Source organism: Penicillium macrosclerotiorum (genome assembly GCF_028827735.1).
Source record: "Penicillium macrosclerotiorum strain IBT 26536 chromosome Unknown utg000003l_segment0_segment0, whole genome shotgun sequence".
Classification (NCBI taxonomy): Eukaryota; Fungi; Ascomycota; class Eurotiomycetes; order Eurotiales; family Aspergillaceae; genus Penicillium; species Penicillium macrosclerotiorum.
The window spans coordinates 1,228,861-1,244,038 of record NW_026643083.1 but is presented as its reverse complement, the minus strand read 5'-3'; the positions used below and the strand labels follow the sequence as shown (position 1 = coordinate 1,244,038).

General features: G+C 49.5%; 4 protein-coding genes across 4 annotated transcripts; 3 read left to right on the top strand and 1 right to left on the bottom strand.

The window, feature by feature from the left end:
- Positions 1 to 164: 164 nt before the first annotated feature.
- N7462_003344 (uncharacterized protein) lies at positions 165 to 1,004 on the top strand (the record flags this gene model as incomplete). The annotated part of the gene is made up of 1 exon (XM_057075070.1): positions 165 to 1,004. The coding sequence occupies one exon, from the start codon at positions 165 to 167 to the stop codon at positions 1,002 to 1,004; it is 840 nt and encodes a 279-aa protein (XP_056934575.1).
- Positions 1,005 to 1,888: 884 nt separating this feature from the next.
- On the top strand, positions 1,889 to 2,757 carry N7462_003343 (YoaK family protein; the record flags this gene model as incomplete). The annotated part of the gene is made up of 2 exons (XM_057075069.1): positions 1,889 to 2,072; positions 2,153 to 2,757. The coding sequence occupies 2 exons, from the start codon at positions 1,889 to 1,891 to the stop codon at positions 2,755 to 2,757; spliced, it is 789 nt and encodes a 262-aa protein (XP_056934574.1).
- Positions 2,758 to 3,953: 1,196 nt separating this feature from the next.
- Positions 3,954 to 5,446, top strand: erg1 (squalene monooxygenase erg1; the record flags this gene model as incomplete). Its single annotated transcript, XM_057075068.1, has 2 exons — positions 3,954 to 5,118; positions 5,178 to 5,446. The coding sequence occupies 2 exons, from the start codon at positions 3,954 to 3,956 to the stop codon at positions 5,444 to 5,446; spliced, it is 1,434 nt and encodes a 477-aa protein (XP_056934573.1).
- A 1,849-nt stretch (positions 5,447 to 7,295) lies between these two features.
- On the bottom strand, positions 7,296 to 10,756 carry N7462_003341 (uncharacterized protein; the record flags this gene model as incomplete). Its single annotated transcript, XM_057075067.1, has 3 exons — positions 7,296 to 9,892; positions 9,956 to 10,027; positions 10,147 to 10,756. 3 exons carry the CDS (start codon positions 10,754 to 10,756, stop codon positions 7,296 to 7,298), a joined length of 3,279 nt encoding a protein of 1,092 aa, XP_056934572.1.
- Between the last annotated feature and the right edge of the window lie 4,422 nt (positions 10,757 to 15,178).

Below are 15,178 nucleotides of genomic sequence, written 5' to 3'. Positions count from 1 at the left end.
GCTCGCCATTCTTTTTCTCTCTCTCAATTTGGCCTCTGCTGCGCACTTACCGAATATCTGTTGCACCATCCTGCTCAACATCCCAAGTCTAAAGCAACATATTGTGCTACCGATCTCGGCGGGACTCATCTGGATACTACTGCGTTTACCTATCTCCTCCCACCATGGGCAACGACAAGAAAGTCGGTGCTTATTATGCACCCACGGGTGGTCTGCCCCCTCAGACTCAGCTCCTCACCGATCGCGCCATGTTCACTGAAGCTTATACAGTCATTCCCAAGGGCTGTTTCAGTGACATCGTGACGAGCTTCCTGCCCTTCTGGGATAAGACGCGACTGTGGGTCATTGCCCGGCCATTGTCGGGCTTTGCTGAAACCTTCTCGCAATACATTATGGAAGTGCAGGCGGGAGGTGGTAGTGACCGTGCCGAGTTGGACGACAGTGCTGAAGGTGTCCTTTTTGTGGTCGAGGGCGAAGTGACTGTTACCGTCGCTGGCCAGGCGCACACCCTCACAGAGGGCGGCTACGCTTTTCTGCCACCGAAGAGCGGCTGGACGCTCCGCAACAACGGCGCAGCCACTGCCCGTTTTCACTGGGTTCGCAAGGCGTATGAGTATGTGGATGGACTCGATGCGCCCGAGCCGCTTTTCCTTAACGAGAACGAGATCACGCCCACTGCGATGCCGGACACCAACGGTGCCTGGGCAACCACACGCTTTGTGGACCCGAGCGACCTCCGCCATGATATGCATGTCACCATCGTGACTTTCGAGCCAGGCGGTGTCATCCCCTTTGCCGAAACCCATGTCATGGAACACGGACTTTATGTATTGGAAGGCAAAGCCGTGTACCGCCTGAACCAGGACTGGGTAGAAGTTGAGGCTGGTGACTTTATGTGGCTGCGAGCCTTCTGCCCACAGGCCTGTTACGCAGGTGGCCCTGGAAAATTCCGCTACCTGCTCTACAAGGACGTCAACCGCCACATGAAGCTGTCCCGATTGTAAATGGGCGCCATCGCACCGCCACAGCCCCCCCAGAGCAAGGATAATAAAACCGCCAGGGCCGAGAGCAAACTGCTTAGAGTCGGAACACCGTGAAAGTGCTGGCAGTGAGGTTTGAGAAACTCACTCCATCTCCACGAAAATAACTTGAGGCTTAGCTGATTTCACAAGAAAATGTATATACTGACGACTGAAACGCATTATTTTACGTCTTGCTAAATTAAAATTCTTCTCATTATTTCTTCTCAACCGCTTCGCAACAAAATGCCAATGGTGAATACAAGAAAACAGATTGGTCCTCAAATTTTCCCTTTTTTTGGAACCAAATATCCCCATGATAACTAATCGCTTGGATACCCAAAAGCTGATGTTTCTTTTCCCGGATGTCTTGAAAATGACCTCCTGAGCATCTCTGACCTTGTCCATCTCGAGAAAGTCCAGACGCCACCCTTCCATGCTAGTTGCTCAAATCCCTCATACAAGAAGTGAAGATCAGATTTTAATTGACAATTTCTCTCATATTATTGGGCATCAACATAGAAAAAATCTAAGTAGAAATGATAAGAGGGCACTTCGCCCTGATCTCTTGTCAATTGAGTAAAATTATCCATCTTCATTGAAGACAGGCGATCAAAACACCTGCGATATTTCCTTATGTAATACCAGGAGCTGTTCGAGCAGGGAAGTACAAAGTACCGATGGCGCAATTGCTATACGGAGAGTTTCGCGGTAGGCCGCTATTCGCTTCCGTACCCCCCATTGAAACCGAGTCACTAGGTGCGGAGCTACATGCCTTCAAAAGATCTCACCATCCTCAACCAGATGGACCTCAGAAATCTTGATATTTGAAACAAAGCCTGTATCGAGAGCAATATTTTACGAACATAATGCTGCCTGGCCATGAAGTTCACGCACCCGCGGCCAAGGACAAACGGAGCCCTACCCAGCGATGGCAAGAAAACCTAAGCTGCATGCATGCGGATTTGATTTGCCTGTTGCTTTGCTTTCTTACCGGATTGTGCGATAGCAGTGCCTACAATGCTTGGTCATGCTTCTTGGGTATGCAAACAGGTATGCGATATAGCTTCCGATGCATAAGGGAACTCGAAAGTAGATGGGAAAGTAGCCGACGACTAACATCACTGAAATAGGAAATACGGTGTTTCTGGGTCTAGGTGTCTCAAATCAGCCAAGCAACAAGCCTTGGGGCTGGTTAAAGTCACTTGTCTCGATCTGCTCTTTCTTTGTCGGGGCTATTATTTTTGCGACCACGATGCGCAAAATCGGCGCCTTGCGCCGAGGAACCCTGTTTATGTCGTTCCTGGTGCAATCTATTCTCATTATCATTGCCGCGGCGCTGATCCAGGCTGATCTTATTCCACACACATCTGCGGATGCTTCCCTCGCCGGGGGCCGGCTGTTTCTGGAGTTGATCCCTGTCGCATTGTTGGCTTTCCAGTCGGCAGGCGGAATGGCCTGTAGTCGCGCTCTGGGTTATAATGAAATCCCAACAGTTGTCCTGACAAGTGTTTATTTTGATATTGCTTCTGATGTCAAAATAACTCAGAAACTTACCACCAATGCCAAGCGGAACCGCCGAATCGGCGGGGTTGTGTCTTTGCTGATAGGAGCGATTGTCGGAGGCTGGCTCAGCCGATCAAGTGGCGGCATGACATCTGCATTATGGATGGCAGCTGGCTTTAAACTCATTGCTGCGTTTGGTTGGCTGTTCTGGAAGGCTGCCACCCCTTCATGATGTATCTAGATGTAGGTTTGGGCTGTGTCAATATAATGCTGGGTATTGTTGTAAATGAATCCCTCAAATGTTATTGTTGATGGGACTTACATTCAGTTCTTCCTCAGCACTTCATATTACAACCTCATTTGACATTATATGCTTAGACAAGTAGACCTTATTGATTCATTACCTCATTAGCCATAATCAGTTCCACTCCTATCATTAGTCTTTTGATCTCCCTATTTGAACCAAGAATATTGTTTAAAGGTGCTCAAGTTGCTTGCCAGCATAAATATTGTAGTCACAGAGGTTCATTACGCTGATAGATAAACCACAAGCAAGAATTTCGGTGCTACATAAAATACTGAATGGATCTTACAAGCTTATTTAAATGTAGCCTAGCCTCCTAGATCTATGATCCACGTAAGATGTTGTCTTGGCCGGAATTAATATTGAACCAGGGAGGCTTGCAGCTAGGTGCGACAAGGGAAATAGGCCGGTCAGATGAACAAACCAACCACTAAGTCACACCACACCACAGCTTTGAGCAGGCCTTTCCAATGGGGAAACAGAATTTAACTTGGAATCGAGTGGAACAGGGATCATTCAAACGAGACTATATCTGTAATGATAGTGAGCAAGAGTCAATCCACAAATCAAGTTGTCGGCCGAGGAGGCGATTTCTTCCTTGAAATATCTAGGCTAATATTAGTGAGGCAATCAAATTAAAGAAGATCAATTATCACCTCTCTATCAGGATCTAGTTGCTGTTGTAGCCGAATCTCTCTTGTTACGAACGCAGAGCCAAGTCTCAAGACGTTCACTAAATTAATGCGAGTACAGCAGAAATGTTGAAAGAAAATAATCTCCAAATTTCTCAATATTCCAAAGTTGCAAAGAACCGCCCAGTTTGAACTCTGTAACCAGAAATCCGACGTGAAATGGTATAGCCTACGACGATCCAATCAATGGCCGAGATTTTCAACTGGCGGGCAAAAGGCGGAGAGGCTCAACGTTTAGACTTTCACATGTCACGCCACGCCCCTTTCTAGCAAATCGATCAGCCCATACTTTTTTCCCAATTCCAACTTCCCACCAGCGCTCACGGATTCCTGCTTATAAGCCTCGAAGGAATGCCTTTGCGGCCAAGGCCGCCCTGATTACAGTCGAATTTCCATTTTCTTTCCTCCATATCGCCTCCAACCTCCCCCACCATGGCCTCCGTTCTCAATGGCCATGTTACAAAATCCCAACAAGCGGCCCAGCGCCGCCTCGACCACCACGAAGCTGACGTCGTGATCATCGGTGCGGGCGTTCTGGGTTGCGCACTTGCTGTGGCATTGGGAAGACAGGGTCGCAGCGTTATCTTGCTAGAAGCCTCGCTTAAAGAGCCCGATCGCATCGTCGGAGAGCTGCTTCAACCCGGAGGTGTCAATGCGCTGGAACAGCTGGGGCTGAGGGATTGTTTGGAGGGCATCGATGCGATCGATGTCACCGGGTACTATGTCTCATACGGTGGAAGTCCGGTTGAAATGGAGTACCCTAAGGAAACCCCGTCCGCCGCGCGGCCCATTGGTCGAGCTTTCCACCATGGTCGGTTCGTGATGAAATTGCGCGAGGCAGCTCTGGCCTGCCCGAACGTGACGGTGATCGAGACAAAGGCGACGGGACTGGTAACGTCAACGCATACTCAGCAAGTGCTTGGAGTCGAGTGTGTCACAAAGGATTTGAAGGACTGTTATTTCGCGCAGCTCACTGTCGTCGCCAACGGGTACGCTTCCAAATTGCGCAAGGCGCACCACCCGCACACGCCCAAGTCCCGATCCAAGTTTTGGGGAATGGAAATGATCGACGCCCAACTTCCTTCGCCCAAGCACGGCCATGTTATTCTCAGTACCAACCTCCCTCCAACCCTTATGTACCAGATCGGCACCCACGAGACGCGAGTCCTTGTAGATATCCCCGATAACCTTCCCTCCGCGTCGGTGAAGAACGGTGGTGTAAAGGGACACTTGCGTAACGTGGTTCTTCCCTCGCTCCCCAAAGAGTCACAGCCAGCGTTTGAGGCTGCCCTGGAAAAGGGCCAGCTTCGCTCTATGCCGAACTCTTTCCTTCCTGCCTCGGCCAACAAAACACCTGGTATGATGTTATTGGGAGATGCGCTGAACATGCGGCATCCACTGACCGGCGGCGGAATGACTGTGGCGCTGAATGATGTCTGCTACATCCGCGATCTTCTCAGCCCTGAGCGCGTGCCAGACTTGGGAGACACCACGCTTGTGATAAAGCAACTCTCTCGCTTCCACTGGATGCGTAAAAATTCCTCATCCGTGATCAATATTCTGGCGCAGGCCCTCTATATGCTATTCGCTGCTGATGGTACGTCTCTTCAATTCTCTCGCGTCTGTCGATTCCCACTAACTGTGTCTATTAAAAAGACGTAAATCTTCGTGCTCTCCAGCGTGGCTGTTTCCGCTACTTCGAACTTGGTATGGTCGACGGACCTGTCGGACTTCTCGGAGGTCTAATCAAACAACCACTCGTCCTCTTCTCCCATTTCTTCACCGTGGCCTTCGTCTCCATCTGGGTTCTCTTCCGCGACACTCCCCTAAAACACCTAATCCTCTTCCCATATCGGTCTATCATGGTCTTCTGGACCGCCTGTGTTGTAATCTTTCCATTCATCTTTGCTGAAATTTGGAGTTGATATGACCTGGTATGCGTGGATCTCATCCAACTTTTCTAGAAGGATGGGACCAAGGTCAGTTTCCATTTCTTTTGTCTTCTCACGAACTGAACATATTATTGCGGCTTGTTTCCTCAGCGGCGGGTGATAGTTGTATTTCGCATCCCCCCCCCCTTTCACTTTCTGTTACACCTAACTATTTTATGTGATTTAATATCTCTGGGTTCCCGCCCTTTCCTTTTACAAGACGCAAAATGCCGATCAAAGCTGCCCTGCTGAATACCCTTGAACTCGTCGAGTTGATGACCTGGTTTTTCTCGGGATTGCATTTGAAACGCAGATGTACTATAAACAATCTATGACAGCCACAAAAAAGCCGTCATTTCCGGGATAGATGGTGCAATATAAATACATTCCAAATCCCCATCCAGTCAGATTCAAAATAAATAAAATTTCGATCATAGTTAAAGTAGTAGTCGGAGAACAGACGCATCTGCAATAGAATTTAACACCATGCCTGGTAGGAGCCAATTTCTCAAACAAACAAATTTGAGAAATACAGATAAATAGGCTTAGGTTTACCACGCATTCGCTACCCTCTGATCCTGTTTGCCACGTATGTGACACGGCCTATGGCGGCAAACAAGACGTTGATTGCGTAATGGGCGATACGACATGACTCCCGGGTTATAAAGACCGTGCCTGCATTCCTTCCCCTTCTGACAAGACACCCCTTTCTCGCTATATACGTATATTTTCCCCTGACTAGTACTAAATTCATATCACAGATGCAGGACACTTATCTGAACGCCCAATCCTATCCCCAAGGCCCGTCCCATCACAGCAGAACTCAAATCGTGATAGGAATCAGCAATTTTCCTAGCCCATTGCAAAGACTCCAAGTCAATTAGGGTTTATATATTTTCTACAGGAACAAGTACTTGAGAGCCTTTTTGAATATTTTTTTGTATTATTCTCATTGACAAGACAAGCTGCTATCCTCTTTTATACAAAACCGAAAGAAACAAGACCAGGGCAGCAACACCATAAGAATCTCTCTCACAACCACAAACAAACACTCCTTCAGAACCGGTCCCGCTTTTCAGAAGATCAAAACATCACAAGGAATATGCAGACAGTGGGAAAAAAAGAAGCCCGGAGGTCTAGCATGGAAATCAGAACAGCCGTACCATATCATATCGTCCACAGAAAGAAAAAAGAGAGGGCAAAGCAACAAGGGAAATAAGAACTCCAAATAGCTTGCAAGGCAGGGGAAGAAACGGACTCCATGCAGGCATTGTTATTGTGGCTTCATAGAAGAGGTTCCGGGAAAGGACAGGGAAATGTGTTTTAATCGAAGATGAAGAAGATGAGCGTTAGTGAGGCGGAGGCAGAACGAGATCAGTGACAGCCAGCCAAAACGGGAAATTTCAAGCCCCCTGCTCAAAAACAGAACGCAACGCAAAAGCTCGCACAACAATGACAATGGCAATGATGATGGTTATGGTGATGATGAATGGATTTGAATGCTGCGCATATGCCCCACCTCCTGTCGCCCCAGACACCAAAAGACAACGATGGAAATAGAATGAAGAACAAGGCGGAAAAAAGAGATACATTTGAGATAGACATGGAAACAGTCGTTTGGATTTGGCGAGGCCGACATTTATATCGACAGAGCCAAGGGTGGACATTGTGATGTCCGAAGATTTCATTTATCGAGGATATGATTTTGAGTTTCGGATATAGTTTATTGTGAAGACCTCTGCTTTGGTGCATTTTGGGATTTGGTATCGAGACGCGATAAAAGAGATGCTTTCAGCAGACAGTTTTGATAGTCCTGGTACATCAACTCTGATACCTGTTTTTCTTATCCGCCTTTACGCAGAGACTCATCAGCAGGCAATGGCTCGGGACCATTGGCTATACTTCGGTGTTCGGCAGACGATTTAGGATTCCTGCGATTCTTCTTTGTGGTTGTGGTCTGCCATCCACCATGGTGGCCATCAGGTCCCCCGTTCGTTGCCGCTCCAGGCTTGTTCCCAGTGTTGGAGGAATTGTGGGGGGCATCGTGTGAGCCTTTTGCCTTCGTTTTGCGGCTGTGGTTGCGACTGAGGCCGTTCACCTCCCCGTTTGCCCGCCCTCGTTTAGATTTTCCAGAAGACGCATTGGCTGTGGAAGAGGCCTTCCCCCCCGATGGAGGGTTTCTAGGGTGGGCAGGCTCTTTGACTGGTCCGTGATGGGTGGGGCCATTCTTATCCCGGTCTGAGTTGGCCTTGGCCGAAGATTGAGACTGAGCCAGTTTCTCGGCGTTCGACAAATGGAGGTTTTGCAATCGGCTTGCGAGAAGCTCCGGTTGTCCGTTCACCTTTTCGGACAATGGATCAACACCATTCGGACTGCTTTGCTTTTGCGATTCAAATGGCGGCCGAGTGAATACAGGCTGCTGCTCCATGTCAAAGGGGCCCGGATCCTGGAAATCCTGGGAAAGTGAATCAGAGAAGCTAGCAGGTGTAAGGGTGTTGTGATCATCCGAGGTCGACGTGTAGTGCGCAACTGCTGTATATGTGTCGATCAAATCCGATGTGTACTGCTGGCGATTCTCGCTCGGTGGTACCGAGCCATCCACAATCAAAGGACCCCTATTTGAAGACGGTGCAGGCCGTGGAGCCGGACGCTGCTGGCCTGACACAGAGGGCCTTGGTCCTGGAGTGGGCGTTTGCTCTGACCGGGTGCTCAATCCCTCGGACGAAAACCCGTTCGACCGATAATCCTGCTGGGAAGAGACAAAAGGCGCATAGCCATTCGGTAGCGCTAATCCCATAGGCGTTGTTAAAGAGACCATTGAGTTCTGTTGATAGAGCTGTAACTGCTGCGGGGTTATATAATAACCCAGTAGTTCCTGGGCCCGACTTTCATCTAATGAATCAGATCGTGACCCATTGCTGGGAAGGCTGTTTGATGGCATTGCACTTTCATCTCCGCTACCTTCTCCGCCCTCTGATGGCTCAGGAACAGGTCGTTGTTTGGAACCAAATGACGTCTCCAGCGGTTGCGGGATTGTATAGAGAGGTGTGAAGGTTTGGAGAGGGGAGTTTTGAGGTCGAGCGGGTTGTGAGTGCGCACGAAGAGACCCTTTCGGTGAGCCATTCACAACAGAAGACCGGCGGGGATTGCGACGAAGATCAGGCATGGCGGTGGTGGCGGAGGGTGATGGTGGGTTTGTGGTGCTCCCTTGGGTGCCAGCAGCACTGACGGAAGCATAGGTAGGACTCGGATAAAAGAATTGTTGCCGACCGGACGGTGTAAGCGGTGGATGGCTCACTGTCCCTGATCTTGATCGAGAGTTTTCATCCACCGAGTATTCCTGTTGCTGGGGCATAGGGAATTGGATGAAAGGCTGGCGCAGAAACACGGGCGGGGGCCTCCCGGTAATCAAGGCTTGATTGTGCAGCTGCATCCTCAGCTCTTGCTCCTGGGCCTGGAGAAGCTGGATCTGTTGGTACAATTGATCGTGCAACATGCTCTGGGCTTGTTGTTGCGCATGCAACGATAGTTCAGAGGCATTTGTGGCATTTGGTTGCCGGAAAGCACTGCCCTTGTTCCCCGTGTTGGAAGTCCGACGACCGCCGGCGAACCCTCCTCTGGAAAACTGGTTGGCATAGCGTCCTCCACGCCCACCCCGACTTCCCCTCGTCGGAAGAGAAGGCGTGATGATGGGCCTCGGCTGGGGTGGAGGCCGCTCCCATGTCCGCTCTTCTTCGGGCGGGAACTCGAACTCAGCACAGCAATTAGTCAAGTCGCCCTCAGATGCATACTTGAATGCTCTCCGCAACTCCAGATGGAGACCACGGAACGAAGTATCATCAGCCGTGTTGCCCAAATTTCTTGAGTTGTTGAACGGCTCTTCAACACAGAGACGATTGTTGACCGACAGATGCCAGCCCTTGCCCTCCTTTGAGATCAGCTTTCCTTCGCGCACAGAAATGACGTTTTTCTCGTAATTAAGCCCATGGCCATAGTATCGAAAGAACTCGAAAAAAAGCTCTCCAACCGACTGTTTGTTTTTCCGACCATATTGCGACAAGGACTCGAGGTCATCATCAAAGGAATAGACCAACCCGTCTGGGGTAGCTCGTTTTTTATGTGGACGGGCCTGTAAACTCGGTAGGATGGGCGGATTTCGAGTTTGCAAGAAATTGACAATGAGGCAGATCCAGGTATAGGAACTTAAGGTGCCACCGAGGGCGGCATCGTTGAGGATCCGTCGTTTGGTCCAGTACTTGACGCTCATTGCCAATGGCCGAACCCGATCATCAATTTCGACATAAGTCCGGATCATTCGAGTATTTTCCAAAGCCAGAGTATTGTTCACATTCATATCGCAAGCCAGTTTCAGCTCTGGGTCCCAAATTTTCACAATTGGAACTTTTGCATGCGAGACGCAAACTACGCGTTCCATCCCATCTATTCACAGTAGGTCGTCAGCTTTGCCTCGGGAGTTCCAAGTACGTTGTATCAATCCCTTACGTTTCGCCAAAACCTCTGCCAGCAGGCAGACATGCTCCAACTCTTTGAAATCTGTCGTAATACAGATATCCACTGTTCCAGTCAGCACGATGTTCGGCTTCCACTTTCGTTGCTCTCTTTTGGGGCGGGGAGGGTGGAGAGGCTTTCAGTCCCAAAGGAGCTCCTTTCCGTCCCAAAATTCTCTCACATACCATCTGATTCACTAGAGCAAAGCTTATTCCCCGACGATCCAAAGACATGGGCCTTGATCTCGTGGCCAGGCCACTGGTCGTTAAATAGCTTCTCCAATTTCCGAACCAACTGCCGTCGTCGATCGTCACTTTCGGCAGACGGTAATAACCGATCGTAGAGCTCCATAATATCTGTCGTCAATCTCCGCTCCTCATCAGCTTCCAGTTTCTTTTTCAACCCATCCTTTTCCTCCGGTAATATATCGGCGCCCAGACTATACGGTATTCGTCTTCGAAAATAAGCCATGGCGGTTTCATATTTACAGCCGCCGAGTGGTATCCTGGCGGAGGGAGGTAGGTGGGTGGCCTCGGAATGGGTTGATCGGGGAGATGTGCTTCCACGGGCGGGGGATGGCGACCGAGAATGGAAGGAGAGGTTGCGCGCATGTTGGTAGGGAGTGGACGGGAGGGAGTTTGATTGCTGCGAGTTCAATGGAGGCCGAGCGGGGATCTCGGACACGTCGGACGGCGACATCCATGCCATCGTGGGGGGAAGCTGATCCGACGCTATCGGTGAGAGGTCACCACGGACGTGGGAACGATTCGCATTCCCATCGATGTTTGGGACCATATAGTAATTTCCAACACCACCTCTTGTGCAGTCGGGCTCGGCGACTCAGCAACTCGGCAACTCGATCAAGAGCGAAGACGAAAGAAAAAAAAATACCACGCTCCCACCACAACTCAGGACAGGTCCCTTGGGGGTTCCTCAAAATATCAAACTGGCCCAAGGCAGAACCTCAACCAGACCGAAGGGTGGGAGGAGCAGGAACGGTCTGGGGGTGGTGGTGGTGGGGGAGGACAATCTCTGTTCGTTCCAGAGAGGGGGAGGTATCCGCTGGCCGGTGGCCGCCAATCGATTCAGGCCGAAGTTTACAAAGAGGGCTTTGCGTTTCGAGTCGACGTTGTGAGAGTTGGTTGGTGGATTGCAAGGCTAGCGACGTTGAGTGGAGGAGGAATCAATCGCCCTCTCACTCACACTCTTTTTCCCACTGTAGTAACAAAATTCGGGAGAGAATTTGTAGACGAAGGGATGTTCCCGGCACGCCGATTTCAAACGAGAGAAAACGAATGTCAAAAGAAAAGAAGGAAAATAATCTTTTTTAGAAAAAAATAAAACAAGGTCAACCAGGAGCTTGTAGCAAAAGGAATCGGCGGGCAAACGGGGTTCGAGTCGGTTCGGAGGAAGCGGGCGATCTGAGCCCAAGCCCACCACGAAAAGGGGAGAACGTGGAAAGTTGAGGGGTTCGGAGTCGAGAATACGAAGGAACCAACCGGGGTTCCGATTGAGAAGAAAAGCCGGGGAGTGAAAGGAGGAGAGAGTCGTCGTCGAGGAGGAGTGGAGGAGTGGAGAGTGGAGAGAGCGTGTTGGTGAGGTTGAACGTGAAGGTCTCGGCAGCCCCTGGCGGCGGTAAAGACGCCGACCGCCAACGAGGTCAACCGCCGACCTCGACAACAACCCAACTCGTTGCTGGACGCTCGTGCCTTGTCTTGTCTTACCTGGCCTCTTTTTTTCTTTCAATTGCAACTTAACTGCAACTAACTGCACCTGCTCTAGAACTGGACTCGATCTGACTTGATCTCCCCAGAGACCGGACAGAATCCCCTCACTGGCGGGGATTGACCTGAAAGACACAGACTATAAGAGGAACACGATGATACAAAAATGAACAAATCAGGTTCCGCTGATGCGAGGCCCTGCTCAGCCCAAATACGAAAGGGCGCCTAAGACGAGACGCAGACTCCATCATCTCCGCCCACGGTCTCGGCGAGTGTTCTCGGGCTAGCCGGTCTTCTCTTCTACCTGCGACAATGGGTCCTTCCAAACGAGGACCTGCCACGTCCCTGGAACCAGTTCCGATCCTGATCACTGGATGACCAGGAGGCCGTCAACTCATTCTTCTGCTCGGTCTGCTCGGAGGCTCGACGTGTCTTTGTTCCTGCGCGTGTCCACAGTCCACAGTCCGCAGCTCTGTTCATTCTCCCCCAATCAACAGTCGAGGTATGGGGTTCCGACTCCCCGCAGACATTCTCAATTCCCCTTTTTTTCCCCATCTCTCCTATATATCTCGTACGCCCCTGTACGCTCCATAGTCTCCAGACGACCCTTTCTCCTGCATTCAATGAATCACCGGCCAAAAATATAACTAGTGTGCCGATAGCCCCAGGATGCGCCGAGCTCGGCCATGCAGGTACCATAAGGGGCATCATCCTATTGCATAGTACTTGTATATTAAGTCCCATCGGGAAAGCCAATGGCGGCGGAGGAGCTATATCCCCCTCTTGTCCTCCTCCTCTCGGCTTACCCCCTTTTTGGCTGCGTAGCCAAAAATCCCACGGTCAAGATCGTCCCTCCCCGCGATCCTACGCGTCCTCGCACACGTGTTCAGCAATATCCACAAGTACTATAACCCAATCTGGTCTCCTGGTCCAACAGTCCAACAGGAACCAATTCATTCAGGGATGAACCTGGCGTCATAGGATCCTAGAGGACTATGAATAGAATGCGATGAATGGGGCGTACAACCATCTCTTTCGCCTATCGGTCTCGTGTATCATAGGTCGTCTTATCCCAATGGTGTTCCCATCTCTTGCAACCACCTTTCTCTTGCGTTCTCGTTCCCTCCTTTGCGTCCTCTTTTCCCTACTTGGACTAGTCTTTCATGTCTGCCAGCTCCTTTGTCTTAACGCCCATGATCCACCGCCATTCTATAGTTTTGCCTCGCTTCTTCGCAGCACCACCCCATACCGACCGTCCCACACCCTGGCTTTGTCTCTTTCTCTACTCTCCCTTCTTCCACCGGACCCGTTTGGCGGGAGAGACTAGCTATTCCGGGTACGGTTGGTTTTCTTTACACCCAACATTGCCAACCTCCCTCCCTTCGGGCGCTTGTATAGATAAGGGAGGATTCTCTGGGTGCTATGCGCCACTCGCGTCCCCCCTACCCTTTCCTTCCGTTCTCTCTGGTGATGTTGAACTCTTTGTCGGCCATGCAAAGGCAAAATTCCTCTCCCTGAATCAAGCTTCAAGCTGAGTGGTTGTACCGCAGAAGACCGATCTAGCCCTCCCTTTTTCTCTCGCGTCCGAGTCCTCCCCAAACTAATTGTACTGATTACCATGAAGATGGTTAGCACAGTGATCGGCTCCGGCCCGAACTCTACTTTGTAGTGATACACAAACGGAGGGTTTTGGGGAGGGGACCTCTCTGGACCAGTCGACAGGTTCTGTGTCGCCTCACGAGCGCCGAGTAGATTGTCTGGGGAAATCCCGGCGCAAAATGTGTTCTGACTCTATGATTCTTAGGTCAGGCATAGGATCGGTTAAGCCTTATTATGTAGTGAACTTGCCTGGCTAGGTTGGAGCTTTGGGTCTATTTGCATATGTACCAAGAACAGTAAGTATAACAAGATGGCCACACTCATGATGTCTCCTCGCTGGACGATTCACTTTCATAATCAAGGTCCAAAATTGCTAGTTGTCTCATACTATATCTCGCCCAGGCTTTCCCTTCCCATGTTGGTGCGCATCCCTCGCCGCTTTTGAGCCACAGAATGACCCCTCGGTAGAATTGAGCACGCTTGCCCGCCTGGGGAAGGGCTGATTATATAAGGTCGAATTCGCGGGGGCGAACCCACTACTGGCAGCAACGCAGCTGCCTCGATTGTGTGTATCGTAGTGATTAGAGTCCTGTTGGGCTCTACGCTAGATATATGATCCCTGGGTTTGCACCACAGATATATCAGTATTTTTTTGGATGATGATGAGAGCTTAGCTACTATTTTTAACATAAGAATGTATCGTCATGCATATTCCCATTTTGGATTTTTATCTGTTGGGCAATCAAATGACCATCACGGCCCAAGACTCTTTTTTATATGTGAGCATGACCGAACGTATTAAGAAGTGTAAACTGAAAAGTCAATATCATAACTAGCTGTGAAATTGAAGACTTGGCAGTGATGATAAAGTGTCACTTTTACCCCTTTCATAAAACATCCTTGTATATAGTAACGCTTTCCGGTTATCAGCTATGTGGGCTGAGGAAGCGAGTATAGCTAGTTGTCATAAGGACTGCGCCGGACGTTGTGCTCTTAAAAAGTAGAGCTTGGAAACTTCTACCAGTCCAGAGATAGTAATCTCTCGTATTCATTTGGGTTCATTATCGAGGTTTGTTCATTAAACGCCTACGAGTCATGTCTAAGACTAAAGTCTTCCATCTCGCAACGGCCACAATGCGCGTAATCTGCACATCTTGGTTTTTCCTGGGCTGGTGTTTTTTGCACCTAGATCATGAGCGGTGTATTTAGTGTTTTTATTGGCTCATAGTCTGATCTCTCAAGCGCTCGAGCTGCAAGCACAATACGTACAGTCAACGTCGAAGAAACGCCTCCCTTCGAAAAGACACGCATAATTTTCCCAGCTCGTACTCGATACCACACTCACCTGATGTGAATATATCCATAACTGGAGGGATTTCGTATGGGCATTCACTTGAAGGATTCATGTAATACAAGATTCGACAATTTTTGAAGATAAATTTAAAACGAGTGACTTGAATACATTGATCATTCCGAACACTCAACGATTGGTGACCCTGCGATGTTGAATCGGTGGAAATTCGTCAGGAATCAAAAAACAATGAGACAAAAAGAAAATTCTGAGCCAAGCCAATCGAGTCAGCGGACGATATGTTAAATATGTCCTACCAAGGATATTGTCCTTGGCGCCTTATACTGAGATACACCAGGAGTATTGGAAATTTGCGAACCGTAGGAGACATCTAGGACAAATTGATTCTGCAAAATATTCTATTTCAAGTGCCGGATCACAACTTACGGTATATCCAGTCAGCATCAGGTCGACATGAAGAATGATATTGAAAAGATGCCTATATTTATTAAAAACAAGTATATATTCACCGTCGTGTATTCACTAATGGTATTCCGTTGGGATTAAGAACCTCGCCAGAGGGAGAATGAACCCGCTATGGAG